This window comes from Pseudorca crassidens, chromosome 5 (assembly GCF_039906515.1).
Source record: "Pseudorca crassidens isolate mPseCra1 chromosome 5, mPseCra1.hap1, whole genome shotgun sequence".
NCBI lineage: Eukaryota > Metazoa > Chordata > Mammalia > Artiodactyla > Delphinidae > Pseudorca > Pseudorca crassidens.
Window position 1 is genome coordinate 35,867,627 of NC_090300.1, and position 27,303 is coordinate 35,894,929.

The following is a 27,303-nucleotide window of genomic DNA, read 5'->3' on the forward strand; positions in this document are numbered from 1 at the left end:
CAGCAGCACCTGGGTGGAAGTCTTTATCCCAAGCTGCTGGCCATCTTATAAATTGCTGCATGTATCAACCCTCCCTGGGATCAGGTGAGCCATGGTGGGGACTGAGCCTTCTTTGAGCAGAATGCACAAAAACGGCAGCATCAGCAAATGCTACCCAGCATCCAGCAGTTGGTGGGCTCACTCCAAGTTGCCACTCCCCAGCAGGGTCACTCCTCCCCTGACAAAGTCGGGAGGGGGGCTGACGTGTGCTCTCTGGGATGAAATGCAGTCCAGAACACATTGCTCTAAGCACATGACATAAATAACAACATTAAAATTGTTATCACCATTGCCACATGACATAACAACAATGAACAACGTGGAGGAATAGCATGCCAGACTGAACGCCCTCCCACCCTGCCCAACGCTCTTTCAAGTTTACTGGAGAAGTCTGAGCCCCTATGAGTCATCAAATTTAGCTGGGATCCAGCCTTCCAAGGCATGATCCTTAGGTCTGTCAGTGTCTAAGGGGGAACAGAAAATTATCTGCACAGAAGTGAATGTCGTGGTTCAGTATTTAATGAAAGTCAATGGGAAATATGTATAGATTCATGTGGATCAGATTATGGTCAGCTGGCTGGAACATGTGAGGGGTTGGTAGGAAGAGAGTTGTGTGTCCTGATAGGGAGAGTCCCAGCACCCACCACAGGGATGCCATGAGTTTGGAGCTCTTTAAGAGGGAAATCAGAGCATGAGGATGGTGGCTTAATGGGGCAAGCTTTCAAATGTGACTTTCAATTTCACAGATGGATTTTTGAATCCTCAGTGCATTAAGAGAGGCAATGAATGGAAAGAGTGTGACTTTCCCCCTAAAGACAATATATGGAGTGGCTGTCTGGAAGACTTTGACTAAACATATTTTATGGAGTTTAAAATATTATTCGGAGAGACAACCCCATGGCTCTCCAAATACTGACGTGAAAAAAAGCACTTCCATACATATGAACTACAAAGAAGAATACAACATATGAGTGAAGAGAGATTGAATAGTGGCTAATACAATTTAAAGAAGAAGAGAAGACAAAGAATGTTGTAGAAACAAAAGTAGGAAAGAGGACACAAAGCAAACACATCTTTGAGAAGATTCAGAAAAGATAGCAGAGGGGGCAGTAAAGAGATTACTTCCAAAGGAATGATATTTTGGGATATTTTACTCATTTACATCAATAAGGCTGTATCCATTGCCCAACTGACTCAACTACTGATCCATTAAAGGAAGATGAAAATTTTAGATCAGTCTTTAGGTAGAATTTCCTAAGAGCATCTCAGGCAGTTAGTTCTCTGCTGGGCTGGGTTTCTATTCCAATGCAGGGAGATGGATGAGAGCACACGTTTTGGGGACAGAAATGTGTCTTGTATTACCATCCATATCATAGATCTTTTGTTTAAAAATATGGACATGGGTGAGCGTTCTTCTGGAAATAGTGGTCCCTCTTCAGTTTATCATGGTCTGCCTCCAAATCCATGTACATCAGAAAAGGAGAACTGAAAGTGTGGGAAGAAATCTTGGCCCAAAGCCATGGAGATATGAGAGTCAGTGAAGGGGATACTAGGTCCAGCTTCTAGAAATGTATATTTCTCAGTTGGTTATCCTATTTCTCTCTCTTTATCTGCATTTGGTGGTCCATTTCCAAAGCTATTTCTGAACCTTTTTAGACTAGAGTTGACTTCTCTGCAATACCAAATAAGCTTGGACACCACGAACAAGCTCCCCAAACGATTCTTAGACTCACATTGTAGATGGCTTAGACGTATCTTCTGGGGAAAAAGATGGTAGAGAATACCCAGAGCGGTGGGAAGAGGTTGTTTGGACACCAAGAGAACAGAAAGGAGGGGAGGGGAGAGCCATACCTGCTCCGATGACCTCTTCGATTTTCACAAAAGAGACATCAATCTCCTTGGCAAACTCCCGGACAGCTTCGTTGGGATCCTCATAAGTGAAGGGGTCAATGTAGATCTTCATCCCTGGGGAGCCTTTTTAGAGGAGATAAGCAGGGTTAACATCCCAAAGAGGACATGGTGGTCATTAAGCACTGGCTGATGTCCCCAGCTGTAAGGGTATGACCGGGGCAGGGGTGTCTCTCCTACATATAGGGCTGCCTCTCTTTTCCTTGCTGGGCCTCCCCATCTCCCTTCCCTCTGGGCCATGCTAGCCTGCTTCTCTGTCCTCTACTTCTCCTCTGTATTTTCTTCTGTTTTTGAGCTCTTGATGAAATGTGGAGCAGATTACTTATAAATGACAGATTGGGACCAGTTCCCACACCGGGCACTCACAGAAGGCAAAGAAGCTGATTGATGCCAACCAAATGCATTAGCAGAAAAGTGGTGGTAAAATGGTAGGGCAGATATCAATATTATCAACTTGACAACTTTCCTGAGTGGAGGCCACCATTAAGGTTATAACTGACGGCTGTGTCCAGGGCTGGAAGAGGGATGAGGATGGATTTAAAAAAAAAAAAAGAAAGAAATTGCTATTAGAAAAACCTCAAGATAGGAGTGCTAAGCCAGTATACCAGAAGAGAAAATGGGAGGAGAAAAGCATAGAAAACACTGGGAGAGGAAAGAGCAAAGTCTACATAGAAAAAAAATGAGGTGGAATGAAAGAAAAATGGTGATTGAACCCCCATGCCCTCAGACACAGTGAAGTATGAAAAGTGAATAAAATGGTGAATGAGAAATACATAAAGGAATATGGACTTTGTCACTGATGTTTACAGTGGCAAGATAAATAGGTGTGCACGGGGACAAAATAGAGAATCGTCATTGCAGAAAATATACATTCAAAAAGTGGAGGAGAGGGGACAAAAGAAAGGAAATGGAATCCAAAAACAAATGGATTCATCACAATGTCGTTTTTCACCGTGTTGGATGTGTCATTAGGCAAGAATGGAGATGGTTTTCCTGGCGGTGATGTAGTGGGAGCTGAGCTTCGAAAGCTGCTCAGCACGGTCTGGCATCGCATTCTTGGGAAGAGCAGCCATTTTCCCTGCCCGTCGCTGCTGTCTGGTTCGTGGAAGAGTCAGGTCAGCAGGGCAGGCAGGTGTGCAAAAGCCCAAGTGCTGTGCCCGCGGTGGAGGCTGGATCTCAGGTTCCCCGAGCTGAGCTCCTCTCAGCGCACACTTCCCACCCGGCCACCGTGGCTTCTTCTCAGTGAGTCCCAGCCCTGAGCGCGTGGTCTAATTTTGACATCTTTCATCCAAAAAACTTCTGGTGACTCTACAGATCCCCCAGATTAATGTTGCCCTGATCACCAGTTCAGGCCAGAATACAATCCAGAGGGAGGAGGAAGATGCAGCAAACAATTAAAGGGGGATATGTTTTGAAAGCCAAAGAGAACCAGGTGCTCTGACCAGAGGAATTGCTTCTTTTGAAAGCTGGGTTATTCCCAGTCATGAAATGAAAGCACTCCAAGCACGCTAGGTGGCTTGCTTTAGGGTGGTCGACGTCACTCTAGAATGCTCTTTGAAAACTTGGGGATGACAACATTGACTTTGGAATCTGCTGATTGAACTTTGGACAAAGCAAATCCTCATCTTTATAATAGAATGTTCTGATCCCTGGGGGGATGGAGGGAGGGAGAGAGGGGGAGAGAGAGAGAGAGAGAGAGAGAGAGAGAGGGAGAGTTTACTTTAATAACAGTGGACAAAGGGGAAAACAGAATTGGAGGTTCATCCCTTTCTCCTTTGGTGTGGAGAACAAGTGAAGTGCAGGAAGGATTGAAACCACATAGAAAGTCTAACAACCGAGACCAGTATCTACAGGCAGTCTCACTTTGGGTTTCTCCAGAAGCAACAACTTGAGACAAGGTTTTGAAAGCAAGTGGCTCATCTGGGAGGTGATCTGAAGAAGTAGCCGCAGGCAAGTGTGACAGGTAGGTAGGAAAGGAAGGCAGCCTATGAAAGGTGTGCTCTCAAGGCACTTACTGCTTTGGGACTGTGAGTAACTGACACAGGCTTAACTCCCCAGCCCCTAGGAATCTCTGAGACCATATGCTTCAGAGTTGGCCCACCCTAGGGTGGAGGGAGCTGGCGAAGCTCCACAGGACTCCCATCAGTCATTGGTTGAGGGCTGGCTGCCCTGCTGGGCAGGTGGGCGGGGAGACTCCAGGGCCTGAGAGGCGCTTAGGTGAAGAAACACAGATGCTTCAGGTGGAAGCTGGCTAGTGTGCGCTGGAGGGGTGAGCTCAGGAGACGAGGTCACCACAAAAGACCCACTCAAAATGCCACAGGGGCAGCAGGCCAGTGTCAACAACCTGTGACTTCTTCCCAGTTCTGGGCTGAAATGAGAGAAGGCTCAGAGCCCAGAAGCTGGGATCTAGAGGTGTGGTCACAACACCAAAGCCTCTCACTAGCTGGGCATTCTGAGCCAAGACCACATACATCTCTTATAACGTCGTTTTCCTCTGCTGACGGAGGAGGGAACACCTTCCTCCTGGGGCTGCTGTGATATTAAGGACCATGTTGCAAGGGATATGCCTAACACGGTGCCTGATGTACAGGGAGGGCTCACAAGCTGATATGCTCGTGATTATTATCAGTAAATTGTTCTAGGAAGTGTTTGGGGCGGTAGGAAGAGGAAGCGGGGAGGGGGGTGCGGGCATGGGAGCTGAGCATTGGGGGGCTGTAAACCTCTTAGGGTTGTATTAGTTACTTTAAAAATACCACCTTGTTATTTTGGATCAAGGGCTTTTAAACGATGTATGCTAAGCTGTCCTACAGGAACTCTTCCATGGAAACTAATTAAATAATCTAGAATGTGCTGTAATGAATGGTTTGCAAGTAAAGACATATGTAAGGATGAATGAGAGAGGGTTATGAGTTAATGAGCTCCACAGATACTGGCCCCAATCAGTTCTGGGAAGGAGCTATTCCCAGAAGGTAGAGCTCATCTCTTGATGGTGCCAGGATTCATTTAGGCCAGTGGCGTCCAAGCAAGGGCATCTGCATGGGAGAAAGTTCACATTCTAATCACTGTGTGGTTTATTCACGGGCAGCTGTGCTACCGCACGGGCTTGTGGAATTAAGGAGTGTGTGTGTGTGAGTGCGTATGTGTGTATGTGAGTGTGTGTGAGTGTACAAATGTGCGTGTGTATGAGTATGTGCGTGTGTGAGCACACACGATGTCTCAGCTGCTGCTCTGGGCCAGGCAGAGGCTTTGGTCATCATTGAAGCTTTTCACAAGAAGCCGAGGAGGTGGCATGGAGCCTAGACCTGGTGATGCAATGTCAATTTAGAGCATCCTGCACCTATGCAGGGTAGGAATCAGTTCTTGTTTTCCCTGCAATTGAGGATACCTTTGTTAGACTGAAGAAGGAAAACTGAAATCAGAAGTCTAACAAACGGTTCAAACTCAGTGCTTTTCCTCTGATGAGGGTCAGATAGGGCCAGTCTAGGAATGGCTGTGGGCAGGGTCCCTAGGTCCTAAGTCTGAAGAGTGCTTTGGCGGAACACGTGCACTAATGGCTCTGCCGGCATCCACCTCGTCTCGGGATGACACATCTCTCCAGACCTCGTTCCCACATCACAGCTAACATTTTTCTAGTCCCAGAAGATGATGAGGAAAAGTAAAATGTCTTCAGCTAGGCAGAACCGGTCATTTGTCTTTTGGCTCATTCTGTGTTTCTGCATAAATCCTGCATCAGCCTGTTTCTGCTCCCACTTGCCAGTGAGCAGTTTTTAATTATCAGGGAAATGGTATTTAGTGCAATGAATCACCAGACAGTGAACAAGGAATTCGAGTCAGCTGTGGAGTCGGGCACAGCCAAACGTTTAGAGACAGGGCTCAGAAAATATTCTCAGATGGTGACTGTTGGGGAAATATTATTAATGGCAGTTACAATAATATCAGACGTAATATAGCTCTATAATGTAAGACGTTTTATAATGCTCTGTCCAATGCTTCATATTATTGTTAGTGTTAATATTTATAATATCTTATAGTTTCTGATTATTTTCATCATTTTTAACATAGGTTACATACCTTTGGCACAAAAGTGGTAGGTACAGATCTAAACTGGTTGATGGTGCCGAGAGAGAGAAAAGAAAGACTTCAATTTTATGATCTTCTAGTTTACTAATCTCTATTAAAGATCTGATTTGCAGATATGTTTATTCTTTGATCTCAAAACCCATTTATGCTATGAGTGGGGTCACAGCCTGGACTGTTAAAGCTTTAAAGGACCATAGTCCCAGGAGATCTGCAAAATCTCAAACATGAACCAAGGCTTTAAAGATATTAACTTTGGGGAGAAATGACTTTGCCATTATCCAGAGCCTTCCTGCATGGCAGGGAGCAGTCCTTGAAGCACAAGAAACTCCTGAGTATTGTTGGAGATCCTGTAGCAGGAGATTAGTGTGCTCTCAAAAGGGAAGAGGCTGGGATAAATTTGGGGGATGCTGGCAGATTGTGGGGTGTAGCTAAAAAGTCAGCTCGACGTGTTTACAACTGCCAGGGTCTCAGGGCAGGATAGCGTGGGCTGGTAAAGGGCCAGTTCTAAACAGTAAGTGACATTTAGGTATTAAAAGTGGAAGAAGAAGATGGAATACTGCCATTCAGCCCTCTTGCGCATTCAGAAAGGACAAAATCAGTACCACGGACAGCTTGCGGGTCCCATGAGGGAGGCTTCAGGGTGCCAGGAAGAGCCCAGTGCCCTCCTGCTAGTGGAGGATTCCTAGAATCCCACAGTAGAGTCCGGAAAGCTAGTGCATAAATTAGGTTGTTTTCAGTCGTTGATATCTTGTGTCCCAGCAGGTTTGATGGAGCCATAGGAAAGGGGAACATCTGCCTCCTCATTCCCCATTCTGGATCCAAGGCAGACTTTGTCATATTCATGACTCACCTAAATTTGGTCCAGATATCTAAGCACAAGAGGGAAGCTGTTTAGGGATCTGCACGTAAACTCCGGTTCCTGGGAGGGACCTCGTCCAGTCCTCTGCCTCAGAACGTTGATCGCCCCTCTTTTTCTCAATGCTGACCAGACACCCAACTAACCCTGTGCCAGGGACTGTGGGATCTACAGGGAAAACAGAGCTCGTGGAGTTCTCAGGTCACTGAGATGTGAACAAACTGGGGAGCAGTGCCAGAGAGTCTAAAATCAGGATCCCACACCCGGAAACAAGCTGTAAGTGCTGCAGAAACCAGAGAAGGTGGAGGACTGTGGATGCTAGCCTTCAAGGTCAGAGTTCTAGAAGGACAGGTCATGTGGTCCTTCACTGAAGAAGGAGAAGCTTGAAGTGTCATGAGGCACAGCTCAGAGAGAGACCTGCCATTGCGTGAGCAGGGACAGTGTGGTCAGCTTGAGTGTGGAAGGAAGGGGGTGTCTGAGGCGGAACAGTGTTAATGCACTAGTGGGAGGGCCTTGACTACCATCAAAGGCATCTGGATTGCTGCCATTGGACACACAGAGCTGACAACTGTACCAGCAGCAGGGAAGGGATGTACTGAGAGCAAGGCATCAGGGAGTTCACTTTGCTGACAGCCCGCAGCATTCCCTTGCATTGTTGCGGGGAAGGGGCTGGAGGCTGAGAAAACAGCTCTGAGGTTGCTGCTGTAATTATGGTACAAGATAACAGTTTTTAAGCAGAGCATCGCAATGACAACAGCAGAAGAGGCAAAAGAAATTTCAAAGGAATAACTGACAGCACTTGGTGAGCAATTAAAGATGAGGAAGGAAGGAAGGACCAGAAGAATGTGAATCAATGCCAAGGCTTCCAGAATCAAGTGGTCCTATTAACCAGGTGATGGACTTTGGGAAGGAAACCCTATTGTTAGGGAAGTTTGCACACGTGGCTTTAGACTTTGAATGCATGGATGAAATATGCAAGGCCTAGAAGTCAGTCAGAAAACTCAGAATGGAAACAGAGCTGAAAGGCTGGATGTGGAGTGGTGGATGTGGTGGACACATGAGTTACCCAGAGCTTCACACAGTTGAAGCTGTTGATGTGAAAGGCTGAGGACGGGTAGTTTCTCAGAGCAAATCTACCAGGAAAGGTTGATGGACACTAGAAACACTTTGCTCCGCCTGCTTGGGGTCAAGACCAGGATGATGGGTGGTTGTCTTTTTCCCTGAAAGAGTGGAGGTCATGGGTGTCCAGCCAAGGCTAGAGGGAGAATCCAAGAGAGGGAGCCCCAGGGTGGGCAACAAGGCTGGTGGAAAAGCACCGAATCTGAGGAAGCTCTTCCTTCCACCTTCTGTTTGGGGGTTTCACCACATTTCAAGATTTGTTCTTAAAACCACAGTTATTGCCTAATATGTGTCTCCAAGAGAAGGAAAGTGGACCACAGGCTACTTGCTATTGAGGAAGGTATTTCAGGAAAAATAGTTTCAGGAAAAAAACATCTCCCTGCTTCTTGGGTATCAATGACCAGGACAGGCAGGTCCTTCCAGGCAAGGCCCACTGTCTCTGGGCCACTGAAGTCCTGCCAGGAACCTGAGGGCAACAGCCCAGGAGCTGGGGACTCAAAGGGTTACCCTGGTTTCTAGAGGCTCTGGCTTTGAGCCAGCAGCAGACAAATGGGTGAAGCTAGCTCGTTAAATTTATTTGACATTTAATAAACACTCACTGAACACTCAGCCACCTTTTGCACCTGGGGGCCTTTCCTCCTCTTCCCATAGGACCTCATTTACTCATGTTCAGGTGCTAATGCTCCTGTTAGCTTCAGGAGAGGCAGCCAAAATATCCATGGTCTGTGTCCCTCCTCCAGCTACACCTGACCTTCACCCTGGTGTCCAAAGGCGATTTCCAGTGCGCTGGATGCTGTGTCCTGAACGGTTCAGATACGTCCCTCCCACCCAGAGTCAAGAAAGCTGGGTGCAGAATCTTGGGTCGAATCAAGTCCAGTGTCCTACCTAAAGCAGGAATCCTCTCTACAACATCCTCTACAGCAGCCTTTACTGATATCTGTCTCTGCAAGACCAGAGAGCTTACCTCCCTCCCCACAAAGCAGCCTGGCTCTGTGTGTACACTTCCAGTTTGGGGGGCTGTTCATATATTGAATCAAAGTCTGCCTACTTGGATCTCTCACCGATGGTTCCATTTAACACAACAGAGCACAACAGTATCACCTTTCTTTTGCTGTGATAGTGTCATGCTTTTGACCCCCAGGTTCCTGCCTGCACTTCTCCAGCACCAAATCGGTTGGTGTCTCTGAGGTGACAGGTCAGGACTTGGCACCCTCCATGGGTCAGCTGCTTTGTTGACAAAGTCCTTCTTGACACATGGGGTCCCCAGAACCAAGAACGTCCTTCTAGATGTGTTCTCACCAGCACAGAGGACAGCATTTCTGTGTATCACCTCCTCTGATCCCAACTTTAATTGTGACCACAGAGTCATAAAACTCTGGACAGGCTACTTGACTTCTCTGAGGCTCTGTTTCTTCACATGCCAAATCTACCTCATGGGACGGTTATGAGGCTGAAATTAGTTAATTTAAAGTTACTGTGCTCAACATAGTAAGTGCTCAAATTGGAGGCTTTTAGTAGTATTATTCTGCATTAGTAACAGTGCTTAGCCTTTTTTATTAGCTTTTTCTCACTCCTATTAGGCATGTGATCAACTAAGTACTGAAACTTTTCCATACAAACAGATAGCAAGTCAGGTCTCCTCCTTTTTGTAGTGCTTTATTTTTGTTTTAACCAACACTAGCTTCTAGATTTATCCCTCTAACATTTTGTCTTGCAGATTTCAAATTAGCGTTCAAAGCTGTTGTATAGTTCTGAATTTTGATTCCGTCTTCTGTGGAGTTCCTTGAGCCACCCGACTGTTACCTACAGACTTGATAGGCATCCCTAGGCTTGCACCTGACTCATGAATTTAAAAAACAATCAAACGAACAAGAGATTGAATTGGACGAGAACTAGAATAAAACTGGTGACTTCCTTCCTGGCTGACAGACTCACTAACCCACTATCTTTTCGTATGCTGACCAGCTCTGTACCCACTTTACAATGCTTTCCCATGGGAGATCATAAAATATTTTTGCCAAAATAAAAAGCCACTACGTATACCATTCCTCTTGAATTTACTAAATGTGTAACCCTAGTAAATGAGATGAGGTCCCCTTAACTTTTCTTAACAATCCTGTGTTCGTTCCCAATGATTTAGTTTTAGGACCCATCTGCTTCCCAGTCTCTGGAGCTTTTGGCAGGGATCAAGCTCACCCTCCTGTTCTGTGGTCCCTGTGTTCTGTCCTCTTGTCCTGTGTGAAAATTAGTGTGTTTGCCAGTCTTATGGTCTTTAGACACATATCTTATCTGTTTTTGCTTTTCTCAAAGCTTAACAAAAGTAGCTCGGTGATTATATCTGCAGTTGCCTGTAACAAGGAGATGATTCTGTTAGGGTTGCTTTCTGAAAGCCCTTGACCCCTTACCAAGCCCTTACCTTCTTCTCTCCCCACCCCTGCACACTCCATCCATCTCAGAAATCAGTGCAGTGTCAATCACCATCGAGTGTATAGTTGTCCATCCAAGCCCCATAAGTACCTGGTAACACTTCCAAAATGTAGCATCAGCTGGAAGTTTTCTAAAGATAGATTACCCAGCCTACCCTAGCCCACCTCGATTATCCCATCCAGGCAATTTTTAGGCAGCCAGCACCTTCTGCGGACTGGCCCACGGAAACCACGAGAACACTCTGTCTGTCTGCCTCTTCCCTGACATGGGAAGCCCACACTCCCACCCACCCTTGAACATGAACCACAGGTTCCCAGGCTCTTCAGTCCAGCATCCATGCACTTTCACTTCCCTACCTGCCTTCCCTCTAGTCTCTTTCACCCAAATCAAATCCCCCCTTACAAGTCTGTTCTCTGTGCTGCAGGCTCAGAGCGGGGATGTAAGCCAGTGCCTTAGGGAGCACTTGGCATTCTCAAATTGACCAGATCTGCCAGGGCTTCACGGACTAGAGAAGGTATTATGTTTGCCAACACTTCTGTTATGTCTCCTTCAGGCTTTGCATCAGCTTGAAAGATAGGTCTGGGAGGGCAGGGGCCGCTGACCTCTGTATGTGGCCCTATGCCCTCCCTGCCTGCGGGGAAGAAAGGCAGGGGCCCTCTCGGGTACTGATGAGTGAGGCTGGGGAACTGCTGCAGGTTTTCTGTCCCTCTCAGGGCAGGAAGCACTTAGATGTCCGGGTTACCATCCACACCCCACAGTGAGGTACATGCATGTGGATGGCCCAGGAATGGTTATGTGCACACATTCACATCAGGTGCGTCCACCTTTCTGCCTCCTGCAGTGGGAGCCAGAGAGAGGACCAACAAACCACCAAGCAGGGCTTCTGAGATTAGTCCTCACCCCATTTTGACTTGCTTCTGACCTCCAGCCACCTTGCGCCTCTGCAATATGGTAAGATCATGGGCTCTGCAGCCAGGTTTAGAGGGTGTGCAGTCCACCTTGGCCACCCATGAGTGGTGAGACCAGGCAAAGTCATGTCATTAATGTCTGCCACCTAGAGTGGTTATCAGAGTCAGAGGGATTGACACAAGCCTCCAGAATAAAGTTCCCAATGCACGGAGTAGGCTTTCCATAACTAATTACTCCTACACTCCCCCGTCTCGGGCCAGGCCTATTCTCCACCAGAGCCTTGAGTTTCCTCTTCTGCTATATGTGTGCTGAGTTTTCTCCCAGCTCCACAGCTCTTAGACTGTCATTCTCCAACAGTAATAGCTTTAGTCAGAATGATGGATGTCCGTGGGAGAAAATGCACTAATGCAGCTCAAAGCATGAGGCTATGAGTTTAGAGAACCAGAGTGCAAAGAGGAGCCAGGTTTCGGGGACTGGATAAAAAGAGAACAGTTATGAATAGGAGGAAAGAGCATTTATGAAAAGGAGAATGGATTTTAAAAGAAGACAGACTTCTAAGGCCAAGGAGGGAGTGAACTCTGGTCCGTGAAGAACTCTGCGTCCCCGGGTCCCACCCTCACTGGTTGCAGCAAGGCCTCTGCTACTGCAGACTGGGTGGTGGGTTTTCTGTGGACCCTGAGAACCAGGGAAGCCTCCTTCTGTTGGTCTTAGAGGGGACAGAGTTCCCCAGAAGCGGGCTGTGAGCACTTTGGGAGCAGACCTCTGTGCACGTGGGTGCCATGTGGCGGCCCAGCCAAGCTGGCCACTTCAGAGCAGAATGGTCAGGTCTGAGGTTGAGGTGCCCAAAAAGGCAGCAAGATGCACCCCAGCTTGATGCTTAGGGACTTTCTGTACCCCGACTAAGGGGTGGTGACAAGGCTTAACTTACATGCCTTTAAAAAGGGACATTCTCACCTTTGGGCGTCTCTAGTCTTCAAAATGGCACTCTTCCTTTTGAACCCAATTTTGTGTCCTCTGCTTTCAAGCCCACATGGCCATCTTTAAATGTTTCATCCAGAGTTCAAAGGATGCCAAATCTGAAATAGACTTTATAGTGGCTCTCAACATGGCCAGGAGTCAGCCCAGAGCAGGGAGGCGGGGCGATGTCAGAATCCCAAGAGGCAGAGGCAGGGAGGCAGGGCAGTGGAGAAAGCCCTCCAGGTAATTCTGAGGCACCCTGGAAGGGGGCATCTTCACTTAAGAATCACAGATAAATCAAAGTCTCTGTTCTTAGGAAGGTAAGGCCCTTCCTGGAAGGGAAATGCCCCGGTTACTATAAGAAAAATCATCTGTAGATTTTGCCGTGAGGTGCAGAGTCAGAATGTGAGGAAAGGAGAGAGAACACATTCTAGTTTCCCCTCTAAAACCGGTAATGTCTGGTTAAAATGGAGGCCCAACTGGCCTGCTGGGGGAAAGAAAGAGGGGTAAATGGGACTCTGAATGTTGCAGGAGCTGTGCCTATCGCCTTAGAATGGGGCTGCTCTCCCAATCCCTCACTCCCCATTTGTGCTCCTGATCATGGGGGCTGCCTGGACCACCGTGGGAGCCTCAGCCGGTGCCCAGCCCACAGACCTCTCCCAGCCATGACTGTGGAACAGCAGCCCAGCTGCCAGGGGTTTGGTCCTCTACAGACCCTTGGCAGGTTCTTGTTCTTGGATTGAAAGCCCCCCGGGAAACAAAGCCATATCTACAGAGTGGCCTTTGTGCAGCTCCAGCCAGCATTGACCTTGGCCACGCCCGAACACGAGCCCCTCTGCAGTGAAGCTGCCATGGGAGCAACCTGGCATCACTCTCCTGCCTTGGGTGACCTCAGGTGAAAACTTTTGCGTTGGAGCCCATTTCCACTCCCAGAACCGCCCAGTGAAAGCCAGCTTAGGATGTGTGTAGACGGAGCCTGTTTTGCATGCTCACTGCCCAGCAGGACTCAGGTGAGATGCAGCTCACGGCGGAAGCCTGGGACAGAGAGTGCACAGCACACAGTGCTGGGGCAGGTTTCTGAGGGAGCCCGTGGAATTCAAAAGGAGTTATTTAGAATCAGAGCTTGTCTGCTGTAAAGATCTAAGCGTTCTGCTTTCTGGACTGAGTGGGACCTGTGCAGATCCTGCAACGTTGTCATTACACAGATCAAAGAATAATCCTGACACAGGCCTTTACGTTGCACGCTGGCGAGGGGAAATTTTAGTTATAAAATATTACATTTAGGTTTTGAAAAAAAGAGAGTAGATAATGAGTGAGAAAAACTTTTAAACGCACTGCTTAAAAGAAAACACTTGGGAGATATCCCAACACTTTGGCCTCTTGGGCTCTGCTATCTTTTTAATTCCTTACATTCGTGTTCTCTGACTTACCTGTGAATTTGGTTAACACATTCCCCAGCCGCTCCATTGGATAAGATAAGGCAGAAGATGTTAATAGAGAACCCTCTGTCTTTTCCCACTGGGTCTGATTTCAGGATTCACTGGCTTGCTAAACCCAATCTTCTCCCTGCATCCCATGTCCTCTATGGGCTTGTCAATGCAGAAGATAATCTACCCACCAGGCATCCAATGAGTGCCCATGAAGGGTGGACACAGATGGGGTGGGCAGCCTCAGTCCCTGGGGACCCAGCCGCTGGGTGCTGGGGGCCAGGAGGGGGCTTGTGATTGGGACCGGCCAGTCTGGCTATAAGGAGCCCTCCAAGCACTCGCCTGTTCGACTCAGTGGTTTTCCGGGGCTCAGGTGGTAGGTGTCTACTTTCTACTCACCTCGGCCTGTGCTGTAATGCTGGAGCTTATCACTGTACACAGCTTCTTTGCTGTAAGCCCGTTTCCTGTGGACACAAGGGAGAGGAGCGCTCTCAGCTGGGGTGCACCCCGACCACCCTGCTCCCGGGCCTCCTGTCCTGATGGGGGCTCACCCAGGCATCTCGTGGGATTGGGTACTGCAACTCTCACTTTAAGTGGAGCTCCTGTCGTGGCCAGCATTCTGGCTTGACCACCACCTTGGGCAGCTGGGTGGAGGTCTTTCAAGTCAACGTCTGTCAGAGGCCGGGCAGGGCTGTGCGTCTCCATCAGAGCTTGGTGCAGAGGCTCTGGATGACGCCTATTAGCACTCTGGCCGCACTGCAGAACTTCTCGGGAGGGGCCAGCTGAATCTGGGCTAACCACCCAAGGCAGCAGCAACAGTATTAAAAATTCACAAGGCCTTCGGGGCCTGCCCTCCTGAAGGACACAGAGCTCCTCGTTTCCTCCTTGGCTCCCCTACTGCCCCACTGTGCCCTGTGCTGAGGGCCCTATAGCTCTGTAGCCAGAGGATGGGCTGCTGCACACGGTGTGATGCTCCAGTGGGTCAAGTGCAATTTTGTAACTGTCACTCCAGGAAAACCGTGTGTGTAGGTGGGCTAAACGTCTTGGCTAAAATGAGGTTTGAGGATGAATGCTCAGAGGCTGGCCCAGCTCTTAACAGAAGATTTTATCCCAGGCACAGAGAAAATAAATAATCTGGAGAATTCTAGGCTGCCTGTGGATGGAGATGGGTTGATGACTGTGGTGAGTTTGGCCCTGTCCAGTCTGCATGGGAGGGGTCCACAAGCGGGGCTTCCTGGGTCTAAGGAGAGCAGGTGGGGGCAGGAGCGGGGGGCCTACCTGCTGCAGACGATGGAGATGGCCACCAAGGACACGACGAACACGACCCCAGCTGCCGCCGAGCCAGCGATCAGGGGCAGCTGCTCACGCAGCTCAGACTTGTAGTCGTCTAGGTGAGAAAGAGGCATTAGAAGCTTCCTGTATGCCCTTTGCATAGGGCTGGTACTCAGTGATGACAACAAAGACATGAGATGATAGATAGATAGATAGATAGATAGATAGATAGATAGATAGATAGATAGGTTCTATGCTTCAGAGCTGTAAGCCTGACCCAAACCAAGAGTAATCTTTATCCCAAATAAACAAAAACAACGAAAACCAAATCACAGTGTCAACAATAAAGGCAAAACAGCAGTGACAGAGGACCTCAGAACTAAATTGATGACACTGGTCCCAGAGCAGAGGTGACTCCGATCTACATGCCCTCATTTGGAAGGTCTCTCAAAGATCTGTCAGCCACCTTAAGGGTACATCTAATGGGGGGAATGGGAAGCACTGCTGAAGTACCTTCTAAAACACAAAGTCACTGAGATGCAGCCCAGTCAACAGCTTCACTGAGCAGAGATTTAAGAGTATCTGCAGCCAGCCAGCACCGCACCCAGTACTGCAGAGGATGGAGGAAATGCCAATAAAACAGCCCAACACTCTCAAGCTCACACTCAAGAGAATGGGTCCAGGCTTCCGCTGGTGTTAGAACCAGGCTGTATCACGCGGGGGAGCGGTTGCCTGCCAGTCACAGAGACAGACAGAGCTCGCCCAAACCCTGGCTTTACCACGGGGAAGCTTGGTGATCTCGGACAAAGCATTTAGCCTCTCTGACCCTCAGACTTCTTATCTGTTAAAATAAATTTTTTAATCAGATCATGTGACATATTTCACAGTGTGTGATCTATCACAGATGTCCTTAATATGAATTCTCTTTTCCTTAATCCATATAGACCACTTGGCCCAGTGGGCTGTTATTATTATTGTGGTTATTCTCTCACTTGGTGTCAAGGAGCCATTATCGAATGTTCGGGACTGAGGCAGACGGAGGTCAAGCTAAGTATGTGCTATTACAAGTAGGGTAGGCGGATATAGTGAATAAAAGTATGCGCTGGCCGGTTAAATGTGAATTTCAGATAAACAACAAATAATGTTTTAGTCTAAGTATGACCCAAATATTACATGGGAGATACTTAGACTAAAACATTATTTGTTGTTTATCTGAAATTCACAACATTTAACTGACCATCCTGTATTTTATCTGGCCCCCCTAACAATAATTCCTCTTGAAGTGAGGTTCTCAGGCCCTGCATCAGAATCACCCGAGCCCGACTGTTAGACCTATTTCCAGGCCCCTCAGACCTACTGAATCAGAACCTGTGAGTGAAAGGCAGGGTATCTGCGTGTTTACCAAGCACTCCAGGTGGTTCTTATGAACCCTGACGTTTGGGAACCATGCTTCAACTCTGCGGGTGGAGGATGAGATTTCAAAAGACAAGGATGGGGCTTCCCTGGTGGCTCAGTGGTTGAGAGTCTGCCTGCCGATGCAGGGGACACGGGTTCGTGCCCTGGTCTGGGAAGATCCCACATGCTGCGGAGCGGCTGGGCCCGTGAGCCATGGCCGCTGGGCCTGCGCGTCCGGAGCCTGTGCTCCACAATGGGAGAGGCCATAACAGTGAGAGGCCTGCGTACCCTAAAAAAAAAAAAAAAAAAAAAGACAAGGATGTTGTTCTTGAAGTCTCCCACTCTCTAGAAATCAATTTAAAAGACTGAAGGTAGAGTTTCAGTTTCCCTCTGCTGCGAGCTTTTTGTAATATGTGTGTTTAAAGAAAAAATAATTTGGCAAAAAATAAAATAAAATTCATGTTAATTAAAAAATTCCTAAGCCATGTGATCTTCACCCTTTCCCACAAATTTCTAGAGAGTCAGAGGCTTCGAGAACCAATATCCTTGGGTTTAGAAGTCTCCTTCGCCACGCACAGAGTTGAAGGATGGTTCTCAAACACTGGGGTGCATAAGAATCACCCAGAATATGTGGTAAACATGTAGATACCCTGCTGTATAAATGGGTTTAAAAAAAAAAAATGAGGTGAGCAAGTAAAAAGTTAGCAGGCTGTAGCTAAGAGCAGCCAGGACCACAGCGGCTCTGCCCCACGTGGACATCACCTGCCCAAAGCAGGGTCACTGACCCTGGGCGGGATCCCACAGGTCCTGCCCGCCCCAGTGACCCTATCACTGACAACCTTCAGACTCACCTTTGTGCTGCAGGGAGGCCTGAAGCCTCAGTGAACATAATTACTACCGATGTGTGAACCTCAGTCATTACGATAAATACTCTCGAATTTGGCCACTTACCAGAACTCTCCTACATCCAACCTCTGTTGGGTTTACAAAACTTAACTGCCAAATGTAAAAGGAATAGCCTTCTTGGGAGAAATTTTTACTTCTTGATTTGTCTAGCAGAACTGCCAAGAGACCAGTACTCAGAGCATTTTGAGTTTGGGCTTTTAATCCTGTGTACCTCCTGATGCCAAAGTGCCCATAAATCTAGATGGTAAGTGAGGTGCAAAGAGGGGAACAGAATCCTTAAGGAACCGAAGACAGCCTGTGTTCTTTCATACCAGCAGTATTATTCATCTGGATAAAGTGGCTCACCTTTCTACCCTAGCTCACTATCCTCAAATTATGAACCAAAACTCACCTAAAATAAACTCAGAGCTGGCTGCAAACTCTCATCCTACAAAGGCCAGACAGCTCACATCAAAGCATCCAAGTACAGATCACTGGGAAGTGGGGGGAAAGCCCCCAGCTCAAGGCAGAGTCCTCACACTAGGATGCCCACCAGCATTGGCTTCTCTTACAATTTTTCATAAGAAAATGGATAGTATAATTTTTATATAAAATCATTTGGTTTTTAAATCTTTCTGATGACTCTTTAAATTGTTTCAAAATATAATATGGGTCAGTAGAAAACCTCAAGCCCTCTTAAGGGCCTCATCAGAGAGTGCTGGCCTAAAATAAAATGTTATGTAAGGGCAGAGTGTTTTCTATATAATTTTAGTAATGAAGGAAAAATTAAAGGCTTTCAATTTGTGACGCTGGGAATAGAGTGACACCTGGGAAACTATCAGGAAACAGCTCATCAGTGAATAAATAAATATAGAGAGATAGGTGGAGAGATAGTAGATAGGTAAATGAATACATACACTACAGTAAGTGGCTAATGTAGAGACAGACACCCATACACAAGGCTGAGGTTACAGGGAATTGGATTTTCATAACAATTAAATGAGGAGATCTCAGAGGACTAGGGGCGATTGTTAAAACAGAGAACTAATAAAGCTCAAAGGTGAAAGTATTTTTGGTGACAGATTGTGTGGCCTTGGGGACATTTCGGAAACCAGTGGCCATGCTCTCTGGAGACGCCTCAGCAGGACCTACTGAGGGTCACACATGAAGCTGCTTCAAATGTTCTGAGACACGTGGGACAGCCACTTCCCAAATTGTGTCCCTCTGTTTTCTTTCTGGAGTCCTCAGCTCATACAAGGAGGCTGCGCGTTCAGCTCCCAGCCTCCAGAACAGAGGAGTGAAGTGGGAGTGAGGGTAAAACCACACAGGCACCAACAGAGGCATATTCTTGAGTTCTGTGTGTGTCTCACTGCTGGGCAAACACAGGCCAACACGTGGGGGCCTCTGCGCATGTGGGGTACATAGACATTTCCAAGGCAAATCCACTAGATATTGAGAAACGGGCCAGACTCAGATGCCCTGCCTGGTGAATCGAGGAGTCTACACGGCCCTACTGAGGACAAACACTTCCTTGGGAATTCCACTGGAATCCAGTTAGCAGTTGGCATTTTGTCTGCGAGTACAGCCTTGCAGGGGGCTCTTCCCTCCTCCAGCATCCTGCCCTGTACCCAGGTCACCAGCCTGCTTCTTACCATCCGTCAGAGTCTGGAAGCACATCTTGCCGCTGAACTTGCCATAGCCGGCCACGGTGCGGGCGCGCACCTGGACCACGTACACCATGCCGGGCCGCAGGCCATCGATCCGTGCAGTGTTGGTCTGGCTCCTGGCCATGGAGGAGTTGAACTCGTTGTGTTCCTGCAGAAAAGCAAAGGGAAGAGGTGGGCAGCCTGCTCCTAAGCATGCGGGCCCCTCAGTTCTTGGTCCTGCAGACCTGCTAGAAGTTGTCCCCAGCCCCAAGCCATCCCTCGAAACAGGGACAGGCTGGCCTGGACCTAAAGAATGCCAAATCAGCTCTGGACCATGTGGTGGTGATGCTCTGAAGAGAGGGGTCTGAGCAAATGGCTGAGCTCTCATGGACTGGCAAGGGGGACACAGTCATTTTCTACTCCTTCCCCTCCGGGGTTCAGAGACAGAATCACAAAGCACATCCAGGTTTGCAAACCCACTCTGGTCTCTGACCTCAGCCAAAGCAAACTGGGTCACGTTCACACCCTACCTGCCTCTCTCTTTGTTGCTTCTGCTGAGTCCTGGTCTTTCCGAGAAGTCCTGATCTTCTCGGTCACCCCGCACAGTGGCTATTCTAGATCACTCCGTAAGGGCCCTCAAGTCCTTAGACAAATGGCTTTGTGTCCACTCACTCCACTGAAAACTTGAGGCCGTTCTGGACTACCTGCTTCTGCCTTCGCTTTGGTGTGTGTCCGTCTGGGTCCCCATAGTCTGAGTTCCTCTCCACTAGCATCTAGGGAGGACATGCCCCTTCTCCTGGAGAGCAGGGCATGTGTCCTCACCTCTCCCACTATCCAGGGGGTCAGCCCCATCCTCCTGTGTGTCACTGTCTCCAGCACCTTCTGCCCTGCCCTCTGCAGTCCCTGTTACCTGCACACGTGTGTCCTCTGGCATGCACAGACCTTGCTTGTGTCTCTTCCTTCTGACCCTCCCATCCACTGTGAGTGCCCTTAAAGGGTCCTTGCTTTTGTTCTCCTTGTTGCTGATCTTGTGTAATATATGGTTTGCACCTGGACTTTTGTAGCCTCCCATCTTTTCTGCCACTCCCTCCCTACCCAAACTAAACTTCGTTTGTAAAAAAGATCTCCGAGGGCTTCCCTGGTGGCACAGTGGTTGAGAATCTGCCTGCCAATGCAGGGGACATGGGTTTGAGCCCTGGTCTGGGAGGATCCCACATGCCTCAGAGCAACTAGGCCCGTGAGCCACAACTACTGAGCCTGCGCATCTGGAGCCTGTGCTCCGCAACAAGGGAGGCCGCAATAGTGAGAGGCCCACGCACCGCGATGAAGAGCGGCCCCTGCTTGCCACAACTGGAGAAAGCCCTCACACAGAAACAAAGACCCAACACAGCAAAAATAAATTAATTAATTAATAAACTCCTACCCCCAACATCTAAAAAAAAACTCTAAGGGATACACATTAATTAAAAAAAAAAAAGAAAAAAAGATCTCCGACTCCCTAAAGCTATTATCAGATAAAGACAAAACTCCTCAATCTCAGTCCACGGGTCTTTCATAACAAAGTCAATTCCAATCTCTCACATGCCCCTAAATCGCCACCTTGCTGCCCCTCCAGGTACCACAGCCCTGGCCCCCAGGCCTTCGCTTAGGCTGTTTTCCCAGTTTGAAATGCCTCTCCAGGCCTCTTCTGCAGTCTCCAGGTTCCTTACGCCTACACCCCTCAAGTCCTCCTCTCCTAGGAAAGCACCCCTCACTATTCCAGCCCATGCACTCTCTTCACTGCTGCCCTTCATCCTTCCACCTAACCCTCAGCACTTTCGTGAACACCATTCCTGGTCTCTAATCATTCCCACGTGAGCATTGTGAAGATGGTGGCTTATCCTCCAGTGTGCAGGCACAGAAGTCTAGAGTCTGGGTCTGCCCCTGTTTTGCACCATGAATCTTAGAGTAAAACGGCAACATTAGTGAAAATGAAGATCTTGGGTCACTGAGAAGGAGGTCCCGAGTCCCATGTACAGATCTAGGGCACTGTGACGAGTTCTAGGCACAGCAGTCCAAGAGGCATGATGACAAATGAGAGGAAAGCTGATGACCAGAGGTCTGTAAGCCACATCCTTAGTCAAAGGACAGAAGAAACATGGGGAGTTGAACCAGGACAAAAGAATACAGCCCCATGATAAGAAATTACCGTGGTCTTAAAATATGAAGAAATTCTACTTTGCAGAGGCAGAGATGACTGGATGTGTAATCATTCATTCATTTGGCCAGGCGGTCATATTGATGACACACTACCATGTGCTGGGCACAATACAAGGGCTGCAGGAACCAAGGCATGGTCCCTGCCCTTGGGTATGCGACATCGTGTGGTGTGGGGCCAAAAGCAAACAGGAGATGACAGCAGTGCTGAGTGAGTGACTTGGCAGAGGGCAGCTCAGGAGGTCCCCCAGCCTAGAGTGACAAGGCAGTTGAGAGGGGCTCCGAGAAAGGGTGACATGAGTGAGTCATGGAAGAGGAAAGAAATTAGCCCCATGGATGAGTGAGGAGAGTGAGAACTGAGTAGAATATCCCCTGAGAACAGGATAAAACAGGATTGAAGAAAAAGCCCTAAAGGGCTTCAGGAGCCTGCAAGTGAGTGGGCATCTCTGGAGCATGAGTGGCATGGGGGTGGTGATGAGTGGCTTGGGAGCAGTTGTAAGGGACTCCAGGTTAGAGGCCAGAGCAGAGACATGTGAACGTTACAAAGAGGCCCACGCTCACACTAAGTGAGGTGATATCCATTGGCCTCTGGGAGAGACGGCCTGGGGAGGGACCACCTGTCCATCATTTGATCTACTTAAAAAGTAGGTGGATGCCCCCCCAACCCAGCCCCCACCAATCAGGGATTCAGCAGAAAGAAGGTCATCCACTCTAGAAGGGATGCCATCTAGAACTTTGGTCATTACTATCTTGACACGCTGGAGATCTGAAACTATGAAAATCTTAGTTCACCTTACGAATTAGGACAAAATCCCATTGCTAAAAAATCCAGGTGACTGCCTGAATTCTCTGGTTTTACTGGAATCAGATGCAAGTGTGCACTGCTTGAAATAAGTGAAGCATTGGCTGGGCAGCTCTTTTACTGAAAAATGTGTTCTGGTATATTGGCATTTGGATTGTGAGGACCAAACATTAACCCATAATCACTTTATCGTCTATGCATCCTTCAAGAAGTTCAGTGATTAAAATGAGTATCAGTCCTTGTTCTCTCAGAACCATTAATCAACCTCAGGCAAACAAGTGAGAGTGAAGAGCAGGGTTGCTTTTTGTTGTTGTTTTTCTTTCTTTTTTTTTTTTTTGGTTGCTTATGACTGATTTCACAAGTGTATGGGAGACAGAGGCTGCAGCTGTGGAGGGCAGAGACCACATCTTTCTCCATCCCCAATGCATAGCACAGGGCTTGCCCTGCCTGAGTGCCCAACACCTCAGTGCTAAATGAATGAATAAACAGCACACTTTGGACCAGTCATTTTAACCCATCGATGGAGCACAAGACGTTGCCAGAGTCTGAAATAGTTCCTATGAGAAAATGATCCTAAATTTGAAGGGTAGAAATTCCCAAGGCCTAAAGCAGCCCCTTCTCACCTAGACAGTTAATATGAAGGGCGAGTACACGTCTAAACACTTAGTCATTAAGACAGCCGAGGGCAGCTGTAGATGCTCCTCCCTTGGTTTGCCTACAAGTGCTGATGCCAGGAGTGAAAAGTGCTACAAGACAGTAAACAAGAGGGAATGATGAATGGAAACGTATTAAAATGGGGAAGAAGATGAACATGGGAGAGACCCTGGAAGTGTCATCAGCTCGATGGCATCTGAGCTCTCTATTAATGAGCTGTTGCAGGAGATGAAAGCCTCATTGATTCTACTCACAGCACTGAGATTGAAAGGTGTACCAAGCACAAACCATGAGTGTGATATGGAGCAGGAGACCTGGGCTTGGAGAACTACAGCCTATGGCCAGCTACCTGTTTTTGTAAATAAAGTTTTATTGGATCCCAGCCATGCCCATCTATTGACATCTATTGCCCATGGCTGCTTTCCTGCTACAAAGGCAGAGTTGCGTAGTCGGGCTAGAGACTCTATGGCCCACAAGCCTAAAATATTTACTACCTGGTTCTCACAGAAAAATGGTGCTGATTCCTGGTTTAGAAGAAGTAGTGCAGGATGGAGGAATGATGAGTTCAGTTTCTTTGGACTGAACCCAGGACATGTACTGGGCTGAGTTCTACTTGTGTTTGCATCTTCTTAAGACCAGGATTCCACAGCCTTGTGGAGCAGGGAGGGAAACCATTCTGGTTACAAGCATTTGGATTGAAAATTAAGATACAATCTCTTATTTCAGGGGGCCATGATAATTTTCAGATCCTCAGCATCAGCACAATTGCATCCAGTCCTACACTGAGCTCAGAAATATACTGAAATATAGTAAAAATATCTATAGTTCTAGTTCTGTGGTTCTCTAGCTGCGACCTGTGAGGTCATGGGTAAGTCATTTAACCTTTCTGTGACTTAGTTCCATCATCCATAAATTGGTTATACCTGGCTTTCAAGTATCTTTCTTTTATTTCTTTTAAGGATCAGAAGTAATATATTTGGCATATAATAGGCACTCAACATATGATGAATTATTATCATTGGGGCTATTATTTCAAAATGCCCTCACAAGGCAATGTCCTTTCTTTAGACATATTAGAAATGGTCAAGGCATGTAATGTATTTTATAGTCAAGCACTTTATAAGTGAGGAAGAGTTCTATCGTAATATACCAAATGGCAACCAGTGCTTAGGTGAAGAATCTTCTGCGTTCCTAAAAAAAGCATTCTATCTTCTGGGACAATGACATCCTTCACTGAGGTGTGGAAGCCCCCTCAGGTCTTGAGCTACTGTGCATGTGTTCTGTTAATAATTGGTATAAATTACTGAGAAGTAGGGACAGGGCCTAAGATGGGAGAATAATCTTCCTTCATAGTGTCAGAAGTTGAGGCCAACTACAGTTTGTCCAGCAAGAAGTTGAGGTCAACTACAGTTTGTACAGGGAAAGGCCATGGAGGACTCGGGTGTGGGCTGGGGAATGAGGAGTCAGGGGACACAGGCATGAGCCTCATGGTTTCGGTTCTGCGCCTTTCACCCCCGTCCCAGGGTGAATGCCCTTGGCACGGCAGGTGAGGAGAAGGGCCGGTGGTTTCCCATGCGTCCAACCCCTTCCCAGCACCGCCCCGGGCTGCAGGGCAAAGAACTCAGGCTATAGACTCCCTTTCTAGCTGTGTGACCTGAGCAACTGGGCTTTGTTTTTTTCAACTTCTTTGTGCATTTGTTTCTTTTACCCAAAACAACGATACTAAGATTTACTACACTGAGTTGTGAAAGGGGAGAGGAGATGATGTTTAGAAAGCCTCTGACACCCAACAGGGGCACGCTAGGGAGAAAGTATTATTATTTATCTGAGATGAGCCATAAGGCTCAAGTTCACGTGTGTGTGGGAAGGGGGGCTGGGTGGGACCTTACTGGTGACTCTGACATCACACCATATATGGCCAAGCATAATATCCTACTGGACTTGGTCAATAGAACTAGGTCTAGGTCAACTTGAACTTGGTCTAGGTCAACTTTGGTGATGAAATGAGGCCATGTAATCAATAGGTCCAAATAGGTCCAAAACATTTTTGGATTGGTCCAACATTTACTTTACTTAATGATAAAAAATATCTAGTAAATAAGGGTCCCCAATTCAAAGTTGAATGGATATAATGGCTGCTTATGAATCCATACCATTTGAGTTACCCCCAATTCCCTGAATTATCAGAATCAACTGTCTACAAAACCCAGTTTCCTCTAAATGAGTAGAAAGCCGCCGAACCCTCACCTTGCTTGCAAGTTCGGCTGTAATGGCTGAAGGGCACACCTCCTTGCAGGCTAGACTGGTGATCCATCTGAGCTTCTGCTTTCAGGGAGGTAAATTGGTACCATTTTACAAGTGTGAAAACCAATCTAGAGTAAGTGGTTCAGTAATGGGACCATGGCTGTGTGTCTGTCAGTTATGGACGGCCCTGGAATCCAGGGCTCCCTTCCCAGTGCAGTCATGCTCCACTTTCAACACTGCCTCCATGTTGGAGGCTGCAGGTCTTCATCCCTGTTCCTCTTCGTATCCCCACTGACGCACTGGATGATCTCACCCATACCATCCACACACTGGCAACTTCCAAATGGTCATCTCCAGCCCGTCCTCTCCCCTGAACTCCAGATGTGCACATTTAGCTGCCTGCTCCACATCTACACTTGGCTATCTCAGGGGAATTTTAGACACGGAGCTGAACTTTGGTCCCTTCCCTCACCCCAGACAGGCTCTGCCTACAGTGATCCTCTTCTCAGCCACTGGTGTTGCCATTTTTCTAGTGACTCAGGCCCAAACCCTCCCACATCCCAAACCCAACCTGTTGGAAATCCCATTGGTTTGTCTTTAGTTTATACCCCTGGAAATCAACTATGTTTCATCAGCCATCTGCTTCCACTTTGATTCAAGCCACCATCATCCTTGTCTTAGATGATTATAATCTAACAGGTCTATTTTCAGTGGAAAAGCCTGAATGACCCTTTTAAAATGTAAGTCAGATTTTGTTTCTCCTCTGCACCAAACCCTGCTATGGATTTCCATCTTATTCAGAGGAAAGGCTCAAGTTCTTAAGGCCTAACATGAGCACCTCCTCTGATTACCTCTCCCCTGACTACTATTTTCCCATTGCTCGTATGACTCCAGTCATGCCAGTCTCCTTCCTGCTCCTTGAACCAACAGTCATGATCTCACCTCAGGGTCTTTGCACAGGCTCTTTATTCCCCAGATGCCTGCTTCACAACACCCTTATCTCCTGCAGGTCTTTACTTAGAACTTACCTTCTCCAAGAGGCCCACCTTTACCATTCTATTTATTTCTGCAACCTACTCCTCCCCCAAACCTGACCCTCCTGACCCCATTTACCTTGATCTGCTTCCCCCCCAATTTACACTCATTTTCTAACACACTATATGAGATCTTTATTTGTTATATTCATTATTCATTGTCTCTCTCTTTCTGTTGGAAAGTAAGCTTCTTGAGGGAAGGAATCCTTGTTTTGATCACAAATGTATCTTAGAATAGTAACTGCCAAATAGCAGGCACTCAATAAATAACTTGCCGAATAATAAAGGAATAAATCTGGTATTTGCAAAAATATTGTGTTGGGTCAGTATAGAAAGCACTCTATTTTCCTGGGATTTTGCAAATGCTATAGATCACCATGGTGGAAGGAAAGCCCTGCTTCCCCCACAGATAGGCCAGGGGTCAAATCCACAGGGCACCATTTCCCTCTTCTTGGCAGGGCAGGCCCTGCTGTAGCCCCCAGCAGCAGCTGTGAGAGAGCAGTCAAGGGAAATAACATATTATTCAAAATGTATTCGAAATTTCTATCTATCCTTTTACATTTCCATTTAAATATTTGAAACCTCCATACATAGCTCAGCACAGTAGTATATGCATATAATTTATAAATAAACAATCTTATATTGGAGGTATGTGGTCAAAAACTTTAAAAAACACCAGTTTAGGTAATTTCCTGGTGGTACATTGGTTAGGACTCTGTGCTTTCACTGCCATGGGCCCAGGTTCAATCCCTGGTTGGGGAACTAAGATCCTGCAAGCCGTGTGGCACGGCCATAAAAGAAAAAGAAAAAGACTAGTTTTCAAAACCACAGAATCTTCAGAAAGTTCAAGGGACACCTGGTGGCTGTGTAGCATCTGCTTTAGTATAGAAAGCATGTGACTGGGAGAATGGGATTGGTCCTGCCCATCCATGACAGCCCAGTGAGTGGTGCAGACAGTGGGGTTGGAAGGTTCTCTCCTGAGTTGGTACAGAAAGTGCCTGGGCTTTGGAGGCCTTTTCTGGGGCAGAGCTGGGAGCACTCTCAGGGAGCCTCTGATCTGCGTCACCAGATTCCTCCCCCACTCAGGACTCCCTCCAGCCTGTCTCCCTGGGACCTCAGCTGACCACCACCCATGGAAAAGTGGCTGGCCCTGGGTCTTGCAAGCCTGCAGGCAGGGCTGGCTCACCTTCTCATAGTACCGGATCTCATAGTCCAGGATGATGCCATTGGGCTGCTCCGGCTGCGGCCATGACAAGGTGATGCTCCTCATGGTGGCACTGACCTGGTGCATGATGGGGACAGTGGAAGGGGCTGCAGAGAGAGGAAGAGACAGGGCAGATGAACAGACCCTCGATTATACGAGAAGTGCTGTCTTTCAGAGACAAAGAGGCAGAGAAATGTCATTGGACATTTCTCATCAACTAAGCTGGATCTATAGAACTTTCTGTGGGTT

The 27,303-nt window shown here is 47.6% G+C and overlaps 1 protein-coding gene across 1 annotated transcript in view; it reads right to left on the reverse strand.

Annotated features, from left to right (window-relative positions):
- EPHB1 (EPH receptor B1) overlaps positions 1-27,303 on the reverse strand; it is a 426,461-nt gene that overhangs the window by 63,749 nt on the left and 335,409 nt on the right. The window contains exons 6-10 of the mRNA XM_067737744.1: positions 27,037-27,161; positions 18,927-19,089; positions 15,001-15,109; positions 14,122-14,186; positions 1,891-2,013 (exon numbers count right to left, since the gene is read on the reverse strand). Coding sequence (XP_067593845.1) covers positions 1,891-2,013; positions 14,122-14,186; positions 15,001-15,109; positions 18,927-19,089; positions 27,037-27,161 — 585 coding nt within the window. The remainder of the gene's footprint in view (positions 1-1,890; positions 2,014-14,121; positions 14,187-15,000; positions 15,110-18,926; positions 19,090-27,036; positions 27,162-27,303) is intronic.